Genomic DNA, 17,838 nt, shown 5'->3' with positions numbered 1-17,838 from the left:
AATTCAGCCTTCAAAAATTACATAGCTTTTTTGGAGTAAGCCATGCTGGTGGAATGCGTTGGTTTGTGTTTCGTGAGAATTTGGGAGCATAAGGCCTTGTTCACACGGGCGTTAAAATCGAGCGTTTTTTCCCGTTCGTAGCGTCCGGTGAGCGCGGATCAAGCACAGAGTGTTTTCTACACATAGGAATCAATGAGAGTGTTCACACGGGCTTTGGTGACGTGCGTTTGTCCGGCTGCGCGTTTATACGGCACTAAAAAAACGTTGCATGCAGCTTTTTCTTGGCGTTCAAAACCCAACGAACACAAGGAAACCGCTTCTAGTTCGTTTTCTGCGCGTTCATTTTACGCTTCGGAGGACCGGATATATCCCATGATCCTACATGCTATACATAGGGAAATGCGGAAAAGGGCAAAATAAAATAATTGTAAAAAAAAACTTACGCGGAAATTTTCGCATGTTTTTTAAACCACAAAAGAAACCTTCCTTTAATCCGACGTTGATCCACTTTAATCCGTGTGAACAAGGCCTTACAGACAAACTACAATTTGGGCTGCAGGCTGACGTTAGACAGAGACAAACGAACGCCGGTGTAGAAGTCAATCAAGCGACACTACAAAACGCAACATAAACGTCTAGGACGTTCAGAGCATGTTCGTTTATCCAAAAGCTCAACGCCCGTGTGAACAAGGCCTTACGGTCGTTTCTGTATGTTCCACATGCTCTGTATTTACGGTAAACTGTCGCGTTGATTGGCGCACATAGCCACGCCCACTTCTGGTACAAAAGCGCTGTATTCGTCCGAGAAAGCGATGGCTGCTGTGAGGTAATCTGGCACAAAACTGCTCCTAACGTCCCTTTTACCCAACAATTTAAATTATGGTGCAGATTAAACTTCAGGCAAATATCGAAGGACTGACAACGTTACATTAAATTTCATCTAGCCTAGACAGACATACAGATATTTTTCCGAGACGGATTTCTGTTCCTCCAATGTATTAAATATAAAGATATAATAAAAAATAAATAATAAAAAAAAGATATGACCAATTTACAGACAAAACCTTTCCTTTATCTATATAGAAGACAAATATTTACTGCCTTAAAAAGCTTCCTTTTTACTAAGAATTAGTCAGTTTGTATCATTTTTTTTCAAATGGGGTAAAGAGGCTTTTGCAAATGTTTGAACTGAAAATGTATTAAAATAATCAGTTTGAATTGTTATATATATTGTATATGTTTTTTCTATATTTATTCAGCAAATTTATTAAGCTTTCTCTTTTTGTGGGGTAATTAAATATGTTTTTACCAATCGTTCACAAATTAGTCTTCGTTTACGGCATCAAGAGTCTACTGTATATTACAGCCAGCGGCAATTCACCTTTTCTCCAGCAGATGTCACTTTGGGTAAGTTTATTTACTCACTCACTCACTCACTCATCTTCTATACCGCTTTATCCTGTATTCAGGGTCACAGGGACCTGGAGCCTATACCAGGAGGCTTAGGGCACGATGCAAGGTACAACTTGGACAGGATGCCAATCCATCGCAGTGTACACACATACACACACAATACGGGCAATTTGGGAACGCCAATTAACCTACCCTGCATATCTTTGGAATGTGGGAGGAAATTTATTATATTTTATCATCTTTATACTTTGATTATTTAATGAAAAATATTTTTGGACAGTTTATCTTGAACAATGTGTAAAATTATAAACTTTTTCCTTCTATTGACTTTTTTAAAAAATTGTCTTCTTGTTGTTGTTTTTTAAATAAATTTTCTGAGCAAAAATTGGTGTGTTTTCTGAAGCTTTTCAAATACTCAAAAAAAAATATTTATCTATAGCGTACACATGACAGGGAGGAGTGGTGTTTAGGGCTAAATACACACACACACACACACACACACACACACACTTAAGAAGCTCATGCAGAAGTTAAAATGCCAGCAGTAAAGTGAAAGAGTGAAAGAGCCAGGAATGAACCAATGTCTCTTGTTACTTCTGATGTCAGTCCTACGTGAGTTTGATATTATACTTCCAAGATCTTTTAACACAGAAGTTAAGTATTATAAAACAATTAATAAGTCTTAATAGTCCTTTCTGTTGTTGTTTTATAGTTTTGCCTCGGCATGTGATCATTTCCAGTATTTTTGTTTACCACATTTCAGTCTCTAATGTTGCTTTTCCACTGCCAATACTACACAGCACCTTAGGCTAATGATTACACCTTTTTTATTACTGTCAGTTGACCATTATGTACCCATGCAGATTTTTTTTATAGCACTGAACAGTTCTATAAGGGAGGAACTAGAAGTAAACTCAAGTTCGTTATCAAATACAATCAGCACAAAATCATCTTACATTTTGTTTTCAATTCATTTAAATTTAATCACCTTTAATTATTAAATGGTTTATTCCTCTTATGCTATAGCAAATTGCCAGTTATCTTAATTAGAGAGAGACAAGTATTATGGTTTATCCATTTATTGATACATTTAATGTTGTAGTACATGTGTATGTCTACAAAAGAAGCGAGCTCTATTCATTTGTATTATAGCAGCTATAAACTAAAACCATCTGTTTTCTATCTTGAAATGAGTAAAACAAAACAAATACATTGTAAAGTATTGCAAAGTCTTGTCTGTGACAGTTAATAAAAGAAGCAGTTAATTTACGACTTCAACAGTGGTGTAATGTAACAGTAAATGCGTTATGTATGTATTTCTATTCGTAAATGCTGCTTTACTACTTGATCAGGTGGTTACATATTCCTACAAATACATGATTACTGCGCTGCTGTCCATCACTAACTACTCTTTCACAGGTTTGAACCCAAGCACTCATTCTGGGTATGGACTTAATGAATGAGCGCCATACTATGCTCTATGTGCGTGATGTGATTTTAATTATGTCTATATTATGTTAAAGTGGTATACAAATAAAGTTGAGTTGAGTAATAAAATTACATAATACAGTATTAAAATAATATGCTAAGTAATATAACCTTAATCTCAATCTCTGTATTGTGTGCAGATGGATCTACTCTCAGGCCAGAACTTTCCGGGCCGAGTATGGCCTTCCTGAAATCTACAGTAGCATTTAAATGTAAGCTGACAGGATCCCCTTCACCACTGACCTTTGAACTCATCAAGAACAATGACGAGGTCCTGGAGAGAAACAGTAACCCAATAACATTTTCTCTAAAAGTCAACATGGGCTCAGAGGGCGTGTATGTTTGCAGAGTGACATCAGGAAACCAAACAAGCATAAGCAACCCAGTACACTTACAAGTAGTAAGTGAGTAATGGTCTCCTGGAAGTGTATGTGAGTCTGGGACGGAACCAGCACGATGTTTGCCTTAACTTGATGTTTTATGTCCTACAGTTCCTGTCCAAGGTGTCTCCATAGTCTCAGAACCCAACCCACCTGTCATTTATGAGGGAGAGGGGTTTAAGCTGAGCTGTGAGGCCAGAATGGGGACTCATCTCGGTTACTCCTGGTACCACAATGAGCAGGAAATGTCGTCACCCTCGCCTCTTCACCATTTTGTTGGTAACATGCTGACAGTGAATAGTTCATCTGAATGGCATGCTGGGAGTTACTTGTGTGTGGCCAAAAACTTGATGGGAAATAACTCGAGATCCTCCAGCAGTGAGCATGTCACCGTTGTGGTAAAAAGTAATTAGTTTACATAATATCTATTAATAAGGATTAAAAATAAGGAATTATTTATGTGTGGAAATTCATGCCATATCTATCTAGCTGCACAACCGCAAGTTGCTCAGGACAAAGACTCCCTTAGAATAGCCCCAGATTCAGCACGGCGTAGGAGAATGCTCGTAGGTTGACATCTGAGCAAAAAAGAATGATGCCAGAGTAAAAACAATTCAGTAAGAATGTCTCTTTAAATGTCAGCATTTGCTATTTAGACTTACTGAATACATTACATGCCTAAGTGAAAGTAAATTATCTTATATTAATGTTAGGTGATAGATAGTTTGTGAAATGTGTAATATAAATGATCACAGGTTTAGGTGTACTTTGTTATTGTTCCGAGATTAACAGGTAATGGTAATTTTAAGGAAAATGTATAGATGATGCATTATGTAATGTGTAAAGTGTATCTTGTACATTTGTTATTTAAACAGGACAAAGGTTATAAAATTATTGATAAGGTTAATCATTTTGTAAGGCAGTGTAATATTTATGGAAGGAGTCTCCAGCACTTGAAAAAAAAACAAAAAAAAACTTTTTCACCAGTTAATTTAACTATTAACTCATTAGACACTGGCAAAGGAACGACTGTCGATATCTGCTACAAAGTAAATGTGAATATGTATACTTATAAAATATCAACTAAAATAAGGATTTAAGTGGTATAAAAGGAATAAAACACTTCGAGATGGGCTGTTATTGGAAAATAGTCAACTGGTATTACATACTATTATTAATAGCACCATTGTACATAAGCGTACTACTGTAGTTAAAAGCATCATGCATTCAGTGATAATACATTTTCCTAATTGTTCACAGAATACATATCACCTCCCAGGCTGTCATTCACACTTTTCCAAAATGGCACAGGCTACTATGCTAACCTCAGCTGTCAGTTGGCCTACGGTAGCCCTCCAGTGATGTTCCAGCTGTTCTTTAATGGGAAGTCTGTTGATGTGCAGCAGTTGAATTTACTGGAAGCTTGGTTTATTCAGCCTGTTACTATAGGACTATATATGGGTAAAGTACAGTGCATAGCGAAGAACAACATCCAGCACCTTTTCAGTAACTCAATACGTCTGGAAGTTGGTGAGTAGCTTCGTTTTTACGTGTTTATCATCGTGTTTTAGAGGTAACACATTAGTGGTGTATTTATACATGATTCATTTGTGTACTGTATATATCTTTCAGTGTTAGTAACAGGGACTGCACTTGTCCAAGTGGAGTACCTTCACAGAGCAGAATCTGAAGTCACAGCTGTCCTACTCAAGTGTGTGATCACCGCAGGGACGTTTCCTGTCTTCTCATGGTCCTTCAATGGCTCCACTATACCCCTAGGGGCCAATTCTCCTACTTTTGTTCAACATGACCAGGTTATAGTTCTCACACACATAAGCCCTGAGAACTCAGGGTATTACAGCTGTCGAGCGAGGGACAGTTTCAATTCTGACTCATCCTGGTTGGAGAGTGAGGAGGTCTTGGTGAAGATGACAGGTGAGATCCTCTCATCAGTCAGGTTACAATTAAAAGCTGATACTAAGTACATTTTCTGGAGACAATAAATGGGTTCTTTAAACAGGACTGTTCAAAGTCATAAAAATCGCAAAATAAATTGATAGAAATACAAAATATAGCTAACTGAAATAACAAACAAAATATGAGGTTGCAATAATACTGTATATGTAACCCCTCCTAAGTTGTAGCTCCCAATATGCTTACAGTTGGCTCAGCGCAGCCTCAACACCCACTCCAATTGGTTCTTCTGATGTTGAGGCTCTGATAACTTGGACCAAAGATTAACAAGAGATTTGCTGGCTGGAACATAGTGTAAGAGCTGGATAGCAACTGAGCATGGGACCTGAGATGAACATGGGTTTTTGGCATGTGTCTGAATGGGATAGACATCTTCAAAGTCATCAGTGGGACAAGCTCATTTTCCTCAAAACCAACCTGTATAGCCAGCACAGTGGTTTTAAAACCAGTGATGTCTTTGGAGCCAGTGACAAAGCCATCATGATGGTTTTAAAAACAGAAGATGGAGCAAATATGATGCCTTCTATGTTGGGGGCATTACAGGGCTTGGCTAAAACAGTGCATTGCACTATTCAGAAAGTGCATGGCATACTTGTATGAGGCAGTATAAGAATGCAGTTCAATAAGCTGTCCTCTCAACCTCACCCAGGACACCCTGGATTTGATGGAGCCTAATGCAGGAAGCTACCCATTTAGGCTGGACAACCTGATCATCAGTTGCTCTTGTGGACTTATTGGTTGTTGCATCGGAGCCCCTGTCCCCACAAAAATACTAGGGGTGGCACATACCCTTTGATGTGGAACACCATGTTGAGCAGCATTAATTCTACTAGGTTCCTTAGCCTTGAATGTTGCTGAATATCACTTATAGATGTGGCACCTGGTTCACACAGAAACCATAAAGTAAATCCACTCTGGCTCCCCTGGCTTTGGATTTGCTGAGCTCTTTCTTCAGACCTAACATTGCAAGAACAAATTTTACAGGTTTATGCTCTACCCCAGCATGAGGCACTAGCCTAGTTAGCTCGACAGTAGTGCTCCTTACCTTGCCTGCTGCGTTAAAATGGTGGTCCCGTGTTCTGTCATGTGACGACGGAGTAACATCAAGAATAAATAGAATCACCTGAGCATAATCATAATCAGGATGTGAATTAAACATAACTGACCCAAGAATGCTGGGAATTGAAATACATATCACATACAAAAAAATACTGTAAGTCCCATCAAAGTGGGACTACTTGCTGGTATTGTGAGACCCTAATTGTCTCTATAGTTATTCCTATATATATATTTTTTGTCTTGAAATTGTCATTAAAATTAATATTTTATGCTTTTATTATTTCAGAGTCACCAATCCTCTTTAGCAGCAACATTATTACAAAATATGAGGTTTCTGGTGAGTTCAGAGTAATAAACATTGTATTCAATTATGTAGGTAATACAGCTTCAATATACTGTACATTACCTACCTACAGGTTTTCTCTTTAGAGTTTATATTGTGAGTTAATTTGTAGATTGTGGATTTTTTTTTACTTATCTATGTCTTAACTTTTGAACATCTGTATGCTATTATTATTTCAGATCTATCAACCTTGTTTAACAGGACACATACTAGCACCACACATGTGGTTACTGGTGAGTTCATGTCATAGCAATCAGAGCAGTAAATGACTTATTATAATAAGTTAATTTGGGTAGTAGTTTCTTTAGGTACCATATTATGTACTATAATGTAGTGTTAGCAGTTGTTAAAGTAGTCCAGATGACTCCTTGTTCATGTTTCAATTGTTCAATAGTGGACATTCTTGAATCTTTCATTGGATTTAATAAACCCTGATTCTCACAGGACTTTTGGCACTAGAAACCCATACAAACTACGTCTAAGGCAATATTCATTCCTACAGAACTATTAAGCACTCTTTTTAAATGTCTTCGGGAAGTTTTTTCAGGAAGACACCTGAAATATCAAGTTCTTTTAATAAAAAAAAGGACGCATTTTTCAGTGAATAAGTAATGTCATATAATCTCTGCTGCTTTTACTATCAAGATACCATTGTAATACTGGGTAATATCTCCTAAGGTGCATTAAGAAAAAAAAAACACACCAGGAAAAAAGGCAACAAACAACAAAACTTTAACCAAGGTTTTAGATCTGACTGTATAACAAAGGACTGTCACTGGAGACTCCTTTCAAAACGGTTAAATAAAAACGGTTGTCTGTGTGGTTAGCTCTGCCCCTTTAAAATTAGCCTAGAGACAATAACCTAAAAGAATGACAACAATGTAGTATAAACCAATTTTTTTATTATTAACTGTCAAAGATGTAGCATGATATAAGAAAAAGAAATTTGAAATGTTAATGGCTGCATTACAAGATATGTCAGTGTAACATACACGGTGCTGTGCAAAAGCCTCGAGCTGCCCATTATTTCTTAATATTAAAATAAATTAAATGATTGAGAAGATTGAAACAAATGTTTTACATGGCTTGACAGGCTGCAAGTGCCTAAAGATAAAATTTCTAAATACTGTAGGTTGTTTATGTAAAAAAAACAACTCAAAAACCTCATTTCCCCTCTTATCTGTTCCAACCACATTCAGCATCACCAGTATACTAGTAACCAGCCTGATCATCGGGCATCATCTGCACCTGTTTCTCACTGATTCATGCTTTAAGTTAGATATTTTTATGCTTGAATGATTCATAGGTCACTGTGTGGTTTAACAAACAGAAACATAACTCTTCCTTTAGGAAGCCTGGAAAATATTTCTTAAGACTGCATAAAAATCAAGAAAGTCTGTCTTATGGAAACAAAATATGAAGAAAAAAGGGTTGGATATATTGAATTGCCTTATTATTCAATATCTTTAACTGTAGTGCTGATCACTGGTATGTCTTACAATATCTTAAAGATTTTGAAGTGACACCTATAGAGGTCATCGCTGTGGTGTTCTGCTGCTTCCTGTTTGTGATGATTGTGGTCGGAGCTTGCTGTCTCTTCTGGAGCATTAACCCTGAGCGTATAGCGACAGGCGATAACCGTATGTTTCAGTTTGCCATGACAGATGCCATTGCTTTTATTCATAATGTAATGTTTTATTATGTATAACGATTTCTCTGCTTCTTTCAGATCATGTAAACCACCAAGAACATAGAAGGTAAGGCTTTTATTTTAAGCATTTCTGATGTGTCTGCAAATGTTACCTTTACATTATCAAGTAATTTCTTTTACTTTTAGGCCTGAGAATCATCACAACAAGCCAGAGACAATATTCGAGCCACGCAATGAAGATATGGAAACGACAATCTAGACTAAGGCATGACTGTTAAACAGTCAGTGTTGTAGATTCTAACTTGTGAATATGATGAATATGTGGACTTCACTGAAAGAATCCTAGAGGAGAACTAGATTCAAAATCATTTTCTGGTTGACACTCAAGTGAGTCTTGTATAAAGACAAACATGCTTTCTAAGAATTCTAAGAAGGTACAAATGTACAGTATGTATTTTTTTTGTTTACATCATACACTACATTACTATGATTAATTAATACTTTTATATCAATAAATTTACTACCATAAAACAACAATCAACCTCTCAATCATGTTTTCTCTTGTTATTCTCCTCCTTTCAGTATTTGCATAAAAAAATAAAGCATCAAATAAACACACACATACAGACGCACTGTGAAATCGTAGGCTGAATGGTAGTGTAAGAGAATACGCTTTCTGCAAGTGTCGAGTAAAATGACTGCCAGGTAACATCTGGCTTGGATAAATGTTGCTGGTCCTCATTGTGCCTTTTGTCCTGTAAACAAAGCCTGGTGTGCAGAAGACATCAAAGTCATTCTTCTGAAAAGATATCTTATTAATATCAGTAGTAAGGTGAAGAACACTATAACATATGAATATAATGAATCCCACCTTTAAGTCTGTTTTCTGATTTTTTTTTTCTTAAAACCTCTATAGATTACAAGAATGTAATGATAAAAAGTATGCAGACTGTATAAAGAGAAAATACACTAATGCACCTATCCCAGTGTTTCACTAGTTCTTGGATATCATCAAGGTAGTATGCCAGAGCCATGATCAGACTGAGTGCTTTATGTCATTATCACTGATGAAATTCTGGCCTCCCAGGAACTCATTTAATAGAAAAAAAAATGGACTGCAAGACAATGTAAGGTCTCTTACTGCCCACTGCACCACTTGAAATTAAACAGACGAGGCTGGGAGTTATTGTGATATCACCTATACATCCCTGACCACATACTAAATGATTTCCACCCGTTTGGGCCATTAAAGAAGTTCCTAGGTTCAGATGTGAACCAGGCAGTTTGATCATGGCTCCAGCGTACTGAGAAAACTTTCTACCTTGAGGATATCCAAGCAATAGTGAAATGCTGGGATAAGTGCATGGGATTGGTGTAGCAGAGGATTATATAGAGAAATAAAGGGAGTTTTTACTCTTATAACTCACTCACTCTCACTTATCATCTATACCGCTTTATCCTGTATGGGTACACCCTGGAAATGGTGCCAATCCATTGCAGGGCACACACACACACACACACACACACACACACACACTACGGGCCATTTGGAAACGCCAATTAGCCTAACTTCAACTTATAACAAATCACTTCAAAGAACCATTTTGACTGCAGAAGACGGAACTCTTATTCTGAATGTTGCCAAACATGTTTACTGAATGTTTTGAATATGTTTACTGGAGGTTAATTACTAAATATTTTAGGGTAATTAAGTCATTTTATGCATTATGTTTTCAGGGTGTTGGTGGATCCTCATGAACGAGTGGTTGAATGTTTATGGGATTTATATGGAAATATAATCGTAATCTGTAGCTAAACTGATTAGTTTCTGGCATTAATACCAACAGGATCAGGGCAACAAGATCAGTGCAGTCAAAGCTTAGCTTAAGGGTCTGGGTTACGGATCAGAAGTTTGGCTGTTTGAGCCCCAGTTCCACCAAACTGCAACGGTTGGGTTCTTGAGCAAGGCCCTTAACCCTGTCTGCTCCAGGGTCACTGTGTCATGGCTGACCCTGAGTTCTGACCCCATCTTCCTAACATGTTGTGAAGAAAAGAGTTACTACAACAAGTGAATAAACATTTGTCAGTTTTAATGGAATGATCGTTGTAACCAGCAGATAAACTAATTTTGGATTTTGGAATTGAGCAATACATTGAGTTAAGGTCAATGCAAAGTCAAATGTTATTTAATTTTTAGTTTTAGCAATTTTATATTAAATAGTTAATTAGATTTCTTCAATAAGTTCATTTTTGCTTAAAGTAAATTCTGAGGATGTTTATGTCAAACAAATTATTAATAACAAGGACTTGTAGTGGAGTGATGCTGCTCACATCAAGTTCTGCTTGTTGAAAAATCCAGACTTCATCTTGATGTTGTGTCTAGGGTATAAACAGGAAGATCACTTCTAACAAACATCACCACTTAGAGCTTCTAACGCCAAACTGCTAAGAGTTCCTATCAGCTCAGTGCACATGGTGAAGTGAGGAGAGTCTCAAAGGGGTGTGTCCCAATTATCCAGCTCCTGCCAGTGTAAGGAGTGCCCTCCAAAGTCTACATGTTTAGATGTGTGTGAGCACCTGACAATTTAATAAAGTTGTTTATGCATATAATCTACTGACATGTCTCGTACCCATTGCTCAGATTCTCAGGAAAAAGGCATCAACACATCCTGCTGGAAAATGACCAAAAGGAATTTCTTTCTTCTGATTATTCTGGGTACAAATCAGATCCTTTTATTGTAAAGGTGATTTTTAATAAAACCTTACACAGTGTTTTAAAGTTTGTTTTTTTCTTGTTTAGGCTTTTGTACCATGTGGCAGAAAGCAGGTAAGTGACCATGTTATCTAACATCAGCTGGTTTGTATAATTATATAAGGATGTGCACTGTTTTACTGGGTGTTATTTACTTAGTTTTATTTCCTATTTCAGATGCTCAGATCACGTTAGATAAACCTGTACTCAGTGGTCCTTCGATTAGTCTTGTGGGTTTCATTGAGGAATTTTACTGCAAACTGGACAACATCCAATCAGACGAGATAATTCTGTATGAGATTTTTATGGAACATAATTTAAATAAGCCTATAGGGGACTACAGCGCTCATGATAAAGAGAAAGCCACATTCAATATTGTGACTAAGATTTCTCATGATGGAAGGTTCATATGCAAGGCCAGCGTACAAAACAACATCGAGATCAATCCCACCTTCAGTGCCTGGAAGATTTTCCAAGTAGTTGGTGAGTAAGTAATGAAGAAAAAAATAAAATGCCTGCTGTCAAAAAGAAAAATATTAACTAACCTAGGAATGTACTTACAATACAAAGCTTAATCATAATTGCTCACTCACTCACTCATCTTCTATACCACTTCATCTTGTATTCAGGGTCTCGGGGACCTGGAGCCTATCCCAGGAGACTTATTAATCATAATTATTGTGGACAATTTACTATGAACAGAAATTTTGGGCAAATATTTATTCAAATTTGAAACACAGTTCTGTGTATTTTTTTGTTTAAATGCCTGTCAAAGATATGATAAATAAACATAATTAATTTTAGCAATATCCTTACTTTAAGAAAATAAATACTTTCTAGATAGATATACAGGAGATATATAGCATATAGATACAGTACAAGCGAAATAAATGTGAAAAATACTGTTTATATTCATTTCAGATACACTTGTATACCCTTGTTATATTCTCAGTTTCTTCACTAAACATTTTCTGCAAGCTTGGGTATAATGCGTATTTTGAAAATTAGATGTACAGAATTGCATGGAATAATATGTGAAATTGTGTATTTCAGTGCCTGTAAAAGGTGCAAAGATCATATCAAGAACTTTTTCGGAAGATTTCTGGGAAGGAGACAGCTTGACTCTGGAGTGTAATATAACTGAAGGGACTTATGTAACATATGACTGGTTCCTGAATAATATACTGCTCCACAGTGACAGCTCTAACAACCAGCTGACTATTCCAACCCTTTCCAGCCGGGACAGCGGACAATATGTCTGTGTTGCTAAAAACTACTTTAATGAGACAACTTATTTCACCAACAAGAGTGAAGGAAGAAATGTTCTTGTTAAAGGTAGGAAGTTAGCAGTATTTTAGATGAATCTGTACAATATACAGTATTTGCACCGTTGCAAGGCATCTACCCTGAATAACATGCCTTTTGATTTTTCATTTTTGGATGGACATGAGAGTTCCTAAGGGATCTTAGATTTTCTTATAATAACATTTTTAATTACCTATTTTAACTTTGGTTTACTGTTTCCTACATTACCCACAATGCTGTTTGACGAATATTTAACTATACAGTAAATATATCTAATGTGTCTCTGGGTATAAGTTTAATGTCTATTAATTTTTTCTTTGCCCTGTGTCATGTTTTAACCACGTTTTCTCCCACTGTGCCCAAAAAGAGTTCGTGTCAAAGCCTGAAATCTCACTTAAGGTTGTCAAAGATGCAGAGGGAAACCTCATTGCCTCTGTGAAATGCCAGGTGGAAAAAGGATCCCTGCCCATAAACTTCACCCTTATTAAAGACAATCACAAATTTGCTGAAGACATCACTCAATACCACAACGGCGTGTTTTTCGTGCCCATTAACCTGGTCAAAGACAAGGGCTTGGTCTATTGCGAAGCGAGTAATGGGAAAACACCAGTGCAGAGCGGAGATCTGAACCTCAAAGTGGGTATGTGGATTTGAAATAAATGTACTTTAAATTATTTGAGCCAAATACAGTTATATTAATGTGTTTAAAACAGTTTTTAAATGAAGTAAGTTTTGAATAGAGTATCATGAAAAGTATCCAGTGGATGCACAGTATTATAAAAGTATTCACTTACCCATCCAAATCATTGAATTCAGGTATTCCAATCACTTCCATGGTTACAGGTGTATGAAATCAATCACCTAGGCATGCAGACCACTTCTACAAACATTTGTGAAAGAATAAGTCGCTCTCAGGAGTTCAGTGAATTCCAGCATGGTACCGTAATAGGATGTCCCCTGTGCAATAAGTCCAGTCGTGAAATTTCCTACACTACTAAATATTCCACAGTCAACTGTTAGTAGAATTATACCATAGTAGGAGCGATTAGGAACAACAGAACCTGTGGTTTTAGAGGTCACGTCAATAGCTATAGACCTCCAAACTTCATGTGCCTGAGCAACTGCATTTAAGGCTGACATACCAAGTACAATTCAAAGCATCAGGTGCAGTGGTGTAAAGCATGCCGTCACTGGACTCTACAGCAGCGGAGACGTGTTCTCTGGAGTGACAAATCACACTTCTATGTCTGACAATCCGATGGATGAGTCTGGGTTTGGTGGTTGCCAGGAGAACATTACTTCTCTGACTTCATTGTGCCAAGTGTAAAGTTCGCTGGAGGGAGATTATGATCTGTTTTTCAGGAGTTGGGCTCGCCCCTAAGTTCCAGTCAGAGGAACTCTTAATGCTTCAGCCATGCTTTAATACATTTTGGACAAGTTCATGCTCTCAACTTTGTGGAAACAATTTGGGGATGGCCCTTTCTTGTTCCAATATATCTGCGCACAAGGGTACAAAGCAAGGTCCATGAAGACACAGGGAGGCCGCTATCTCATTTAACAACACAACAAGTGTAAGCAGTCCAAAGTCTCTGATTAGTTAGGAAGGTAACAGAAACTTTAATACTGGCTGTGCATTAATAAGCACAAATGTCCTTATTACATACTGTACCCATTAGCACAAACATAAGACTAATCTATGTAAAGTCAATCTAGTACCAGTACATAAATACCAATAACTTTGTCATTCATGGTCCCTTTGGCTAGATGGTGTAGATCTATACTATTTGGTCAAAAGTATGTGGACACCTCAATTTGGGCATTTGACAGACGGCCTGTCCTTATGAACCTTATAATTAGTAGTCCAATGCCTTAACCACTGACCAACCCCTGATCTCTGCATCACACCGATATGTGCTTGTTCAACATATTATTCTCAAAGTATGGAGTCAGTCCTACCTTTGCTATCATAATCACAACTTCTCTCCTAGGAAGGATTTAAAAACTAGGTTTTGAAGCTTGTTTGGAACTTCATGGGTAAAGTTCACCAAGGTTTTAATTTTCTTTGAATTAAGAAGAGAAGCTTTCTGCAAGTGAGATGACTGACATGTAAATATTTATGTAAATGTGAATTTAATAACAACTTACACAATGTTTTTTTTTGTTTAGGCTTTTGTGCCATGTGGCAGGAGTCAGGTAAGTGATTATGATATCGAATACCAGCTGATTTTTTATGGTTATGTAAGTATGTGCACTGTTTTACTGCGTGTTATTTACTTAGTTTTATTTCCTATTTCAGATGCTCAGATCACGTTAGATAAACCTGTACTCAGCGGTCCTTCGAGTAGTCTTGTGGGCTCCATTGAGGAATTTTACTGCAAACTGGACAACATCCAAACAAACCTGACAATTTTGTATCAGTTTTTTAGAGAACATAATTTAAATAAGCCTATAGGGGAATACAGCGCTCATGATAAAGAGAAAGCCACATTCATTATTATGACTAAACCTTCTCATGATGGAAGGTTCATATGCAAGGCCAGTGGACAAAACCACACCGAGATCAATTCCACTTTCAGTGCCTGGAAGATTTTCCAAGTAGTTGGTGAGTACTGTAAGTAATGAAAATAAAATAAATTGCCTGCTGTCAAAAAATAATTAACTAACCTTACAATATATTAAAAAAATGTGTTAAAAAATTAACTGTTAAAAAATTAACTAACCTTAGAATATATATATAATTGCTCACTCACTCACTCATCTTCTATACCGATTTATCCTGTATTCAGGGTCGCGGGGACCTGGAGCCTATCCCAGGAGACTTTTTAATCATAACTGATGTGGACAATTTATTATGAACAGAAATTTTGGGCAAATATTTATTCAAATTTGAAACACATTTCTGTGTATTTTCTGGGTATGTGTTTTAAGAAACCTTTGTTTAAATGCCTGTCAAATAAATGATAAATAAACATAATTAATTTTAGCAATATCCTTACTTTTAGAAAATAAATACTTTCTAGATAGATATACAGTAGATATATAGCATATAGATACATATTCATATTTATTTCAGATACACTTGTACACCCTTGTTATATTCTCAGTTTCTTTACTAAACATTTTCTGCAAGCTTGGGTATAATGTGTATTCTGAAAATTAGATGTACAGAATTGCATGGAATAATATGTGAAATTGTGTATTTCAGTGCCTGTAAAAGGTGCAAAGATCATATCAAGAACTTTTTCGGAAGATTTCTGGGAAGGAGACAGCTTGACTCTGGAGTGTAATATAACTGAAGGGACTTATGTAACATATGACTGGTTCCTGAATAATATACTGCTCCACAGTGACAGCTCTAACAACCAGCTGACTATTCCAACCCTTTCCAGCCGGGACAGCGGACAATATGTCTGTGTTGCTAAAAACTACTTTAATGAGAAAACATATTTCACCAGTAAGAGTGAAGGAATGAACGTTCGTGTTAACCCTTAGATCTCGAGCAGCACATGAAAAAAAAAAAGATATAAATATATATATATACATATATATATATATATATATATATATATATATATATATATATATATGTGTGTGTGTGTGTGTGTGTGTGTGTGTGTGTGTGTGTGTGATTTTTAAGGCATATTTTGAAAGTATTTAAAAAAAACTTTAAGGCTGTGGAAGTGTTTGATAGAGGATGGTGTTTGGATTAGATTTTGCTTTTTTGTTTTAGTATAATGAACATAATCTGTGTGTGTTTGACAACAATTCATTTTGTAAAAAGTCCAATCATCTGCCTACGCAACAGTGTATTTCTGAGGATATTTGTTTTTTTTGTTTTTGTTTACATTGAAAAATCATTTGTATTTGTTTAAGGATAAGAGTGTTTATAATTGTAATCTGTAAATAATGTTTAGTGCGAATGTGTTTGTGTGTGTGTTTGTCAATAATTCATTTTAAAAAGTCTAATTATTAAATTAAATATCTCACTCACTCACTCATCATCTATACTGCTTTGCCCTGTGTAAAAGAATATGTCCTGCAATGGATTGGCCCCCTGTCCAGGGTGTACCCCGTCTCATGCCCTAAGTCTCCTTGGATAGGCTCCAGACCTTCTACACAGGATAAGCCGCTATAGACAACGAGTGAATGAGATACTTAATGAATGTCTAAATTTGGGAAGGCCAGTTAGTCCAATCTGCATGTCTTTGGACTGTGGGAGGAAACCCAGCAAGCACAGGGATAAAATGCAAACTCCATGCACACAAAGCCGAAATCGAACCCGGAACCTGGAAGTGCAAGGCCACGGTGCTAACCATTTTAGCCACCATCCTGCCTAAATTAAATATCTGTCTAGAAAATATTGTTTTTTTTGTGTTATTGTTTATATACATCTGTACTCTCAAACAGATTATAACTTTGTTAGTTTGCATGAAATCATTTAATATATACAGATTATAAATTCAATAATGACAGAAAGGAATGATCTGTTTATTATTATGTTCTAACTATAACTTTGAGTCAGTTGCGATGTGATAAAGACACTGACAAATTACTGTACATAGGGCAGAATTTTATAGATGGTGGTATTAATGGTGTAGGATTACACTATATGGTTAATATTTTTCATTAACATTTTTATATCAACAAATTTACTATCATGAAACAATAATTAAGCTCATCATGTTTCTCATGTTACTGTCAAGCCCATACAATAATAAAGTTTATAGTCTGTAAGGAAATAGAAAATATCTCAATGTTCTATGAATTAAACATGCAGTAAGCAATCTGAGATGTTGTTAGCAACATCAAATCCAATCCAAGTGCAAAAAGCAGTACAGCTTCTTTTAGTATTTGCATTAAAAAACATCCAAGAAACACACACATACACACACTGTGAAATCCTAGACTGAATGGTAGTTTAAGAAAAGAAGCTTTCTGCAAGTGACAAGTAAAATGGCAAACGAGCAGGTAATATCCATGTTGCTATCCTTTTCCTGTAAACAAAACCTGTACAAAAGACATCAAAGTCTTTCTTCTCAAAAGATATACTGATATCAGTGGTGATGTGAAGAGCACTTTAACAAATATTCATCCAAAATTCCCGTTACCACAATATCTTAAGAATGAGTGGTTAAATGTTTATGGTATTCATAGGGAGTTATAATCACAACCAGAAGTTAAACTGAGCAAAGCTCTTAACCCTGTATGCTCTAGGGTTGATGCAGACTGACCCTGCGCTCTGACCCTAGCTTCCTAACATATGAGGATATGGAGAAAAACGTATTTCACTGTGCTATAACAAGTGACTAAATGTTTATTGATTTCGATGGAATAATCATTGAAACCTGCAGATAAACTGATTAGAGTTAAGGTCACTGCAAAGTCAAATGCTTTAGATTTATTTTGAGGAATATTTAAAAATGTTTTTAGCACACAAATTAATAAAAACAAAAACTTATACAGAGACATCACC

General features: G+C 36.3%; 2 protein-coding genes across 7 annotated transcripts; both read left to right on the top strand.

Annotated features, from left to right (window-relative positions):
* Window positions 1–1,924: 1,924 nt before the first annotated feature.
* On the top strand, window positions 1,925–8,859 carry LOC128543403 (B-cell receptor CD22). Of its 6 annotated transcripts, none has more exons than XM_053513812.1 (10): window positions 1,925–2,025; window positions 3,042–3,305; window positions 3,393–3,686; window positions 4,542–4,811; window positions 4,914–5,216; window positions 6,601–6,651; window positions 6,837–6,890; window positions 8,169–8,297; window positions 8,387–8,414; window positions 8,495–8,858. In XM_053513812.1, exons 1-10 carry the CDS (start codon window positions 1,986–1,988, stop codon window positions 8,565–8,567), a joined length of 1,506 nt encoding a protein of 501 aa, XP_053369787.1. In that variant the 5' UTR covers window positions 1,925–1,985; the 3' UTR covers window positions 8,568–8,858. The 6 variants fall into 6 exon arrangements, with proteins under 6 accessions (XP_053369787.1, XP_053369789.1, XP_053369791.1 ...); XM_053513813.1 differs by having other exon boundaries at window positions 1,937–2,014; window positions 8,495–8,859; XM_053513814.1 differs by lacking the exon at window positions 8,169–8,297 and having other exon boundaries at window positions 8,495–8,859.
* A 1,997-nt stretch (window positions 8,860–10,856) lies between these two features.
* On the top strand, window positions 10,857–15,893 carry LOC128542680 (platelet endothelial cell adhesion molecule-like). The gene is made up of 8 exons (XM_053512634.1): window positions 10,857–11,024; window positions 11,109–11,135; window positions 11,238–11,543; window positions 12,114–12,395; window positions 12,733–13,005; window positions 14,532–14,558; window positions 14,662–14,967; window positions 15,571–15,893. The coding sequence occupies exons 1-8, from the start codon at window positions 10,928–10,930 to the stop codon at window positions 15,855–15,857; spliced, it is 1,605 nt and encodes a 534-aa protein (XP_053368609.1). The 5' UTR covers window positions 10,857–10,927; the 3' UTR covers window positions 15,858–15,893.
* The last annotated feature ends 1,945 nt before the right edge of the window (window positions 15,894–17,838 follow it).

This window comes from Clarias gariepinus, chromosome 15, assembly GCF_024256425.1.
Source record: "Clarias gariepinus isolate MV-2021 ecotype Netherlands chromosome 15, CGAR_prim_01v2, whole genome shotgun sequence".
NCBI classification, from domain to species: Eukaryota; Metazoa; Chordata; class Actinopteri; order Siluriformes; family Clariidae; genus Clarias; species Clarias gariepinus.
The sequence above is the reverse complement of the archived record's forward strand: the minus strand, read 5'-3'. Positions and strand labels throughout refer to the sequence as shown.

Bases quoted from the DNA above. Each gene is read 5' to 3' on its own strand.
- LOC128543403 (XM_053513812.1), top strand. From the start codon at position 1,986: ATGAACCAATGTCTCTTGTTACTTCTGATGTCAGTCCTAC. The intron at 2,026-3,041 runs GTGAGTTTGATA...TATTGTGTGCAG, and splicing joins ACTTCTGATGTCAGTCCTAC to ATGGATCTACTCTCAGGCCA. The intron at 4,812-4,913 runs GTGAGTAGCTTC...TATATCTTTCAG, and splicing joins CTCAATACGTCTGGAAGTTG to TGTTAGTAACAGGGACTGCA.
- LOC128542680 (XM_053512634.1), top strand. From the start codon at position 10,928: ATGTCTCGTACCCATTGCTCAGATTCTCAGGAAAAAGGCATCAACACA. The intron at 12,396-12,732 runs GTAGGAAGTTAG...GTGCCCAAAAAG, and splicing joins AAGAAATGTTCTTGTTAAAG to AGTTCGTGTCAAAGCCTGAA. The intron at 14,559-14,661 runs GTAAGTGATTAT...TTCCTATTTCAG, and splicing joins TGCCATGTGGCAGGAGTCAG to ATGCTCAGATCACGTTAGAT.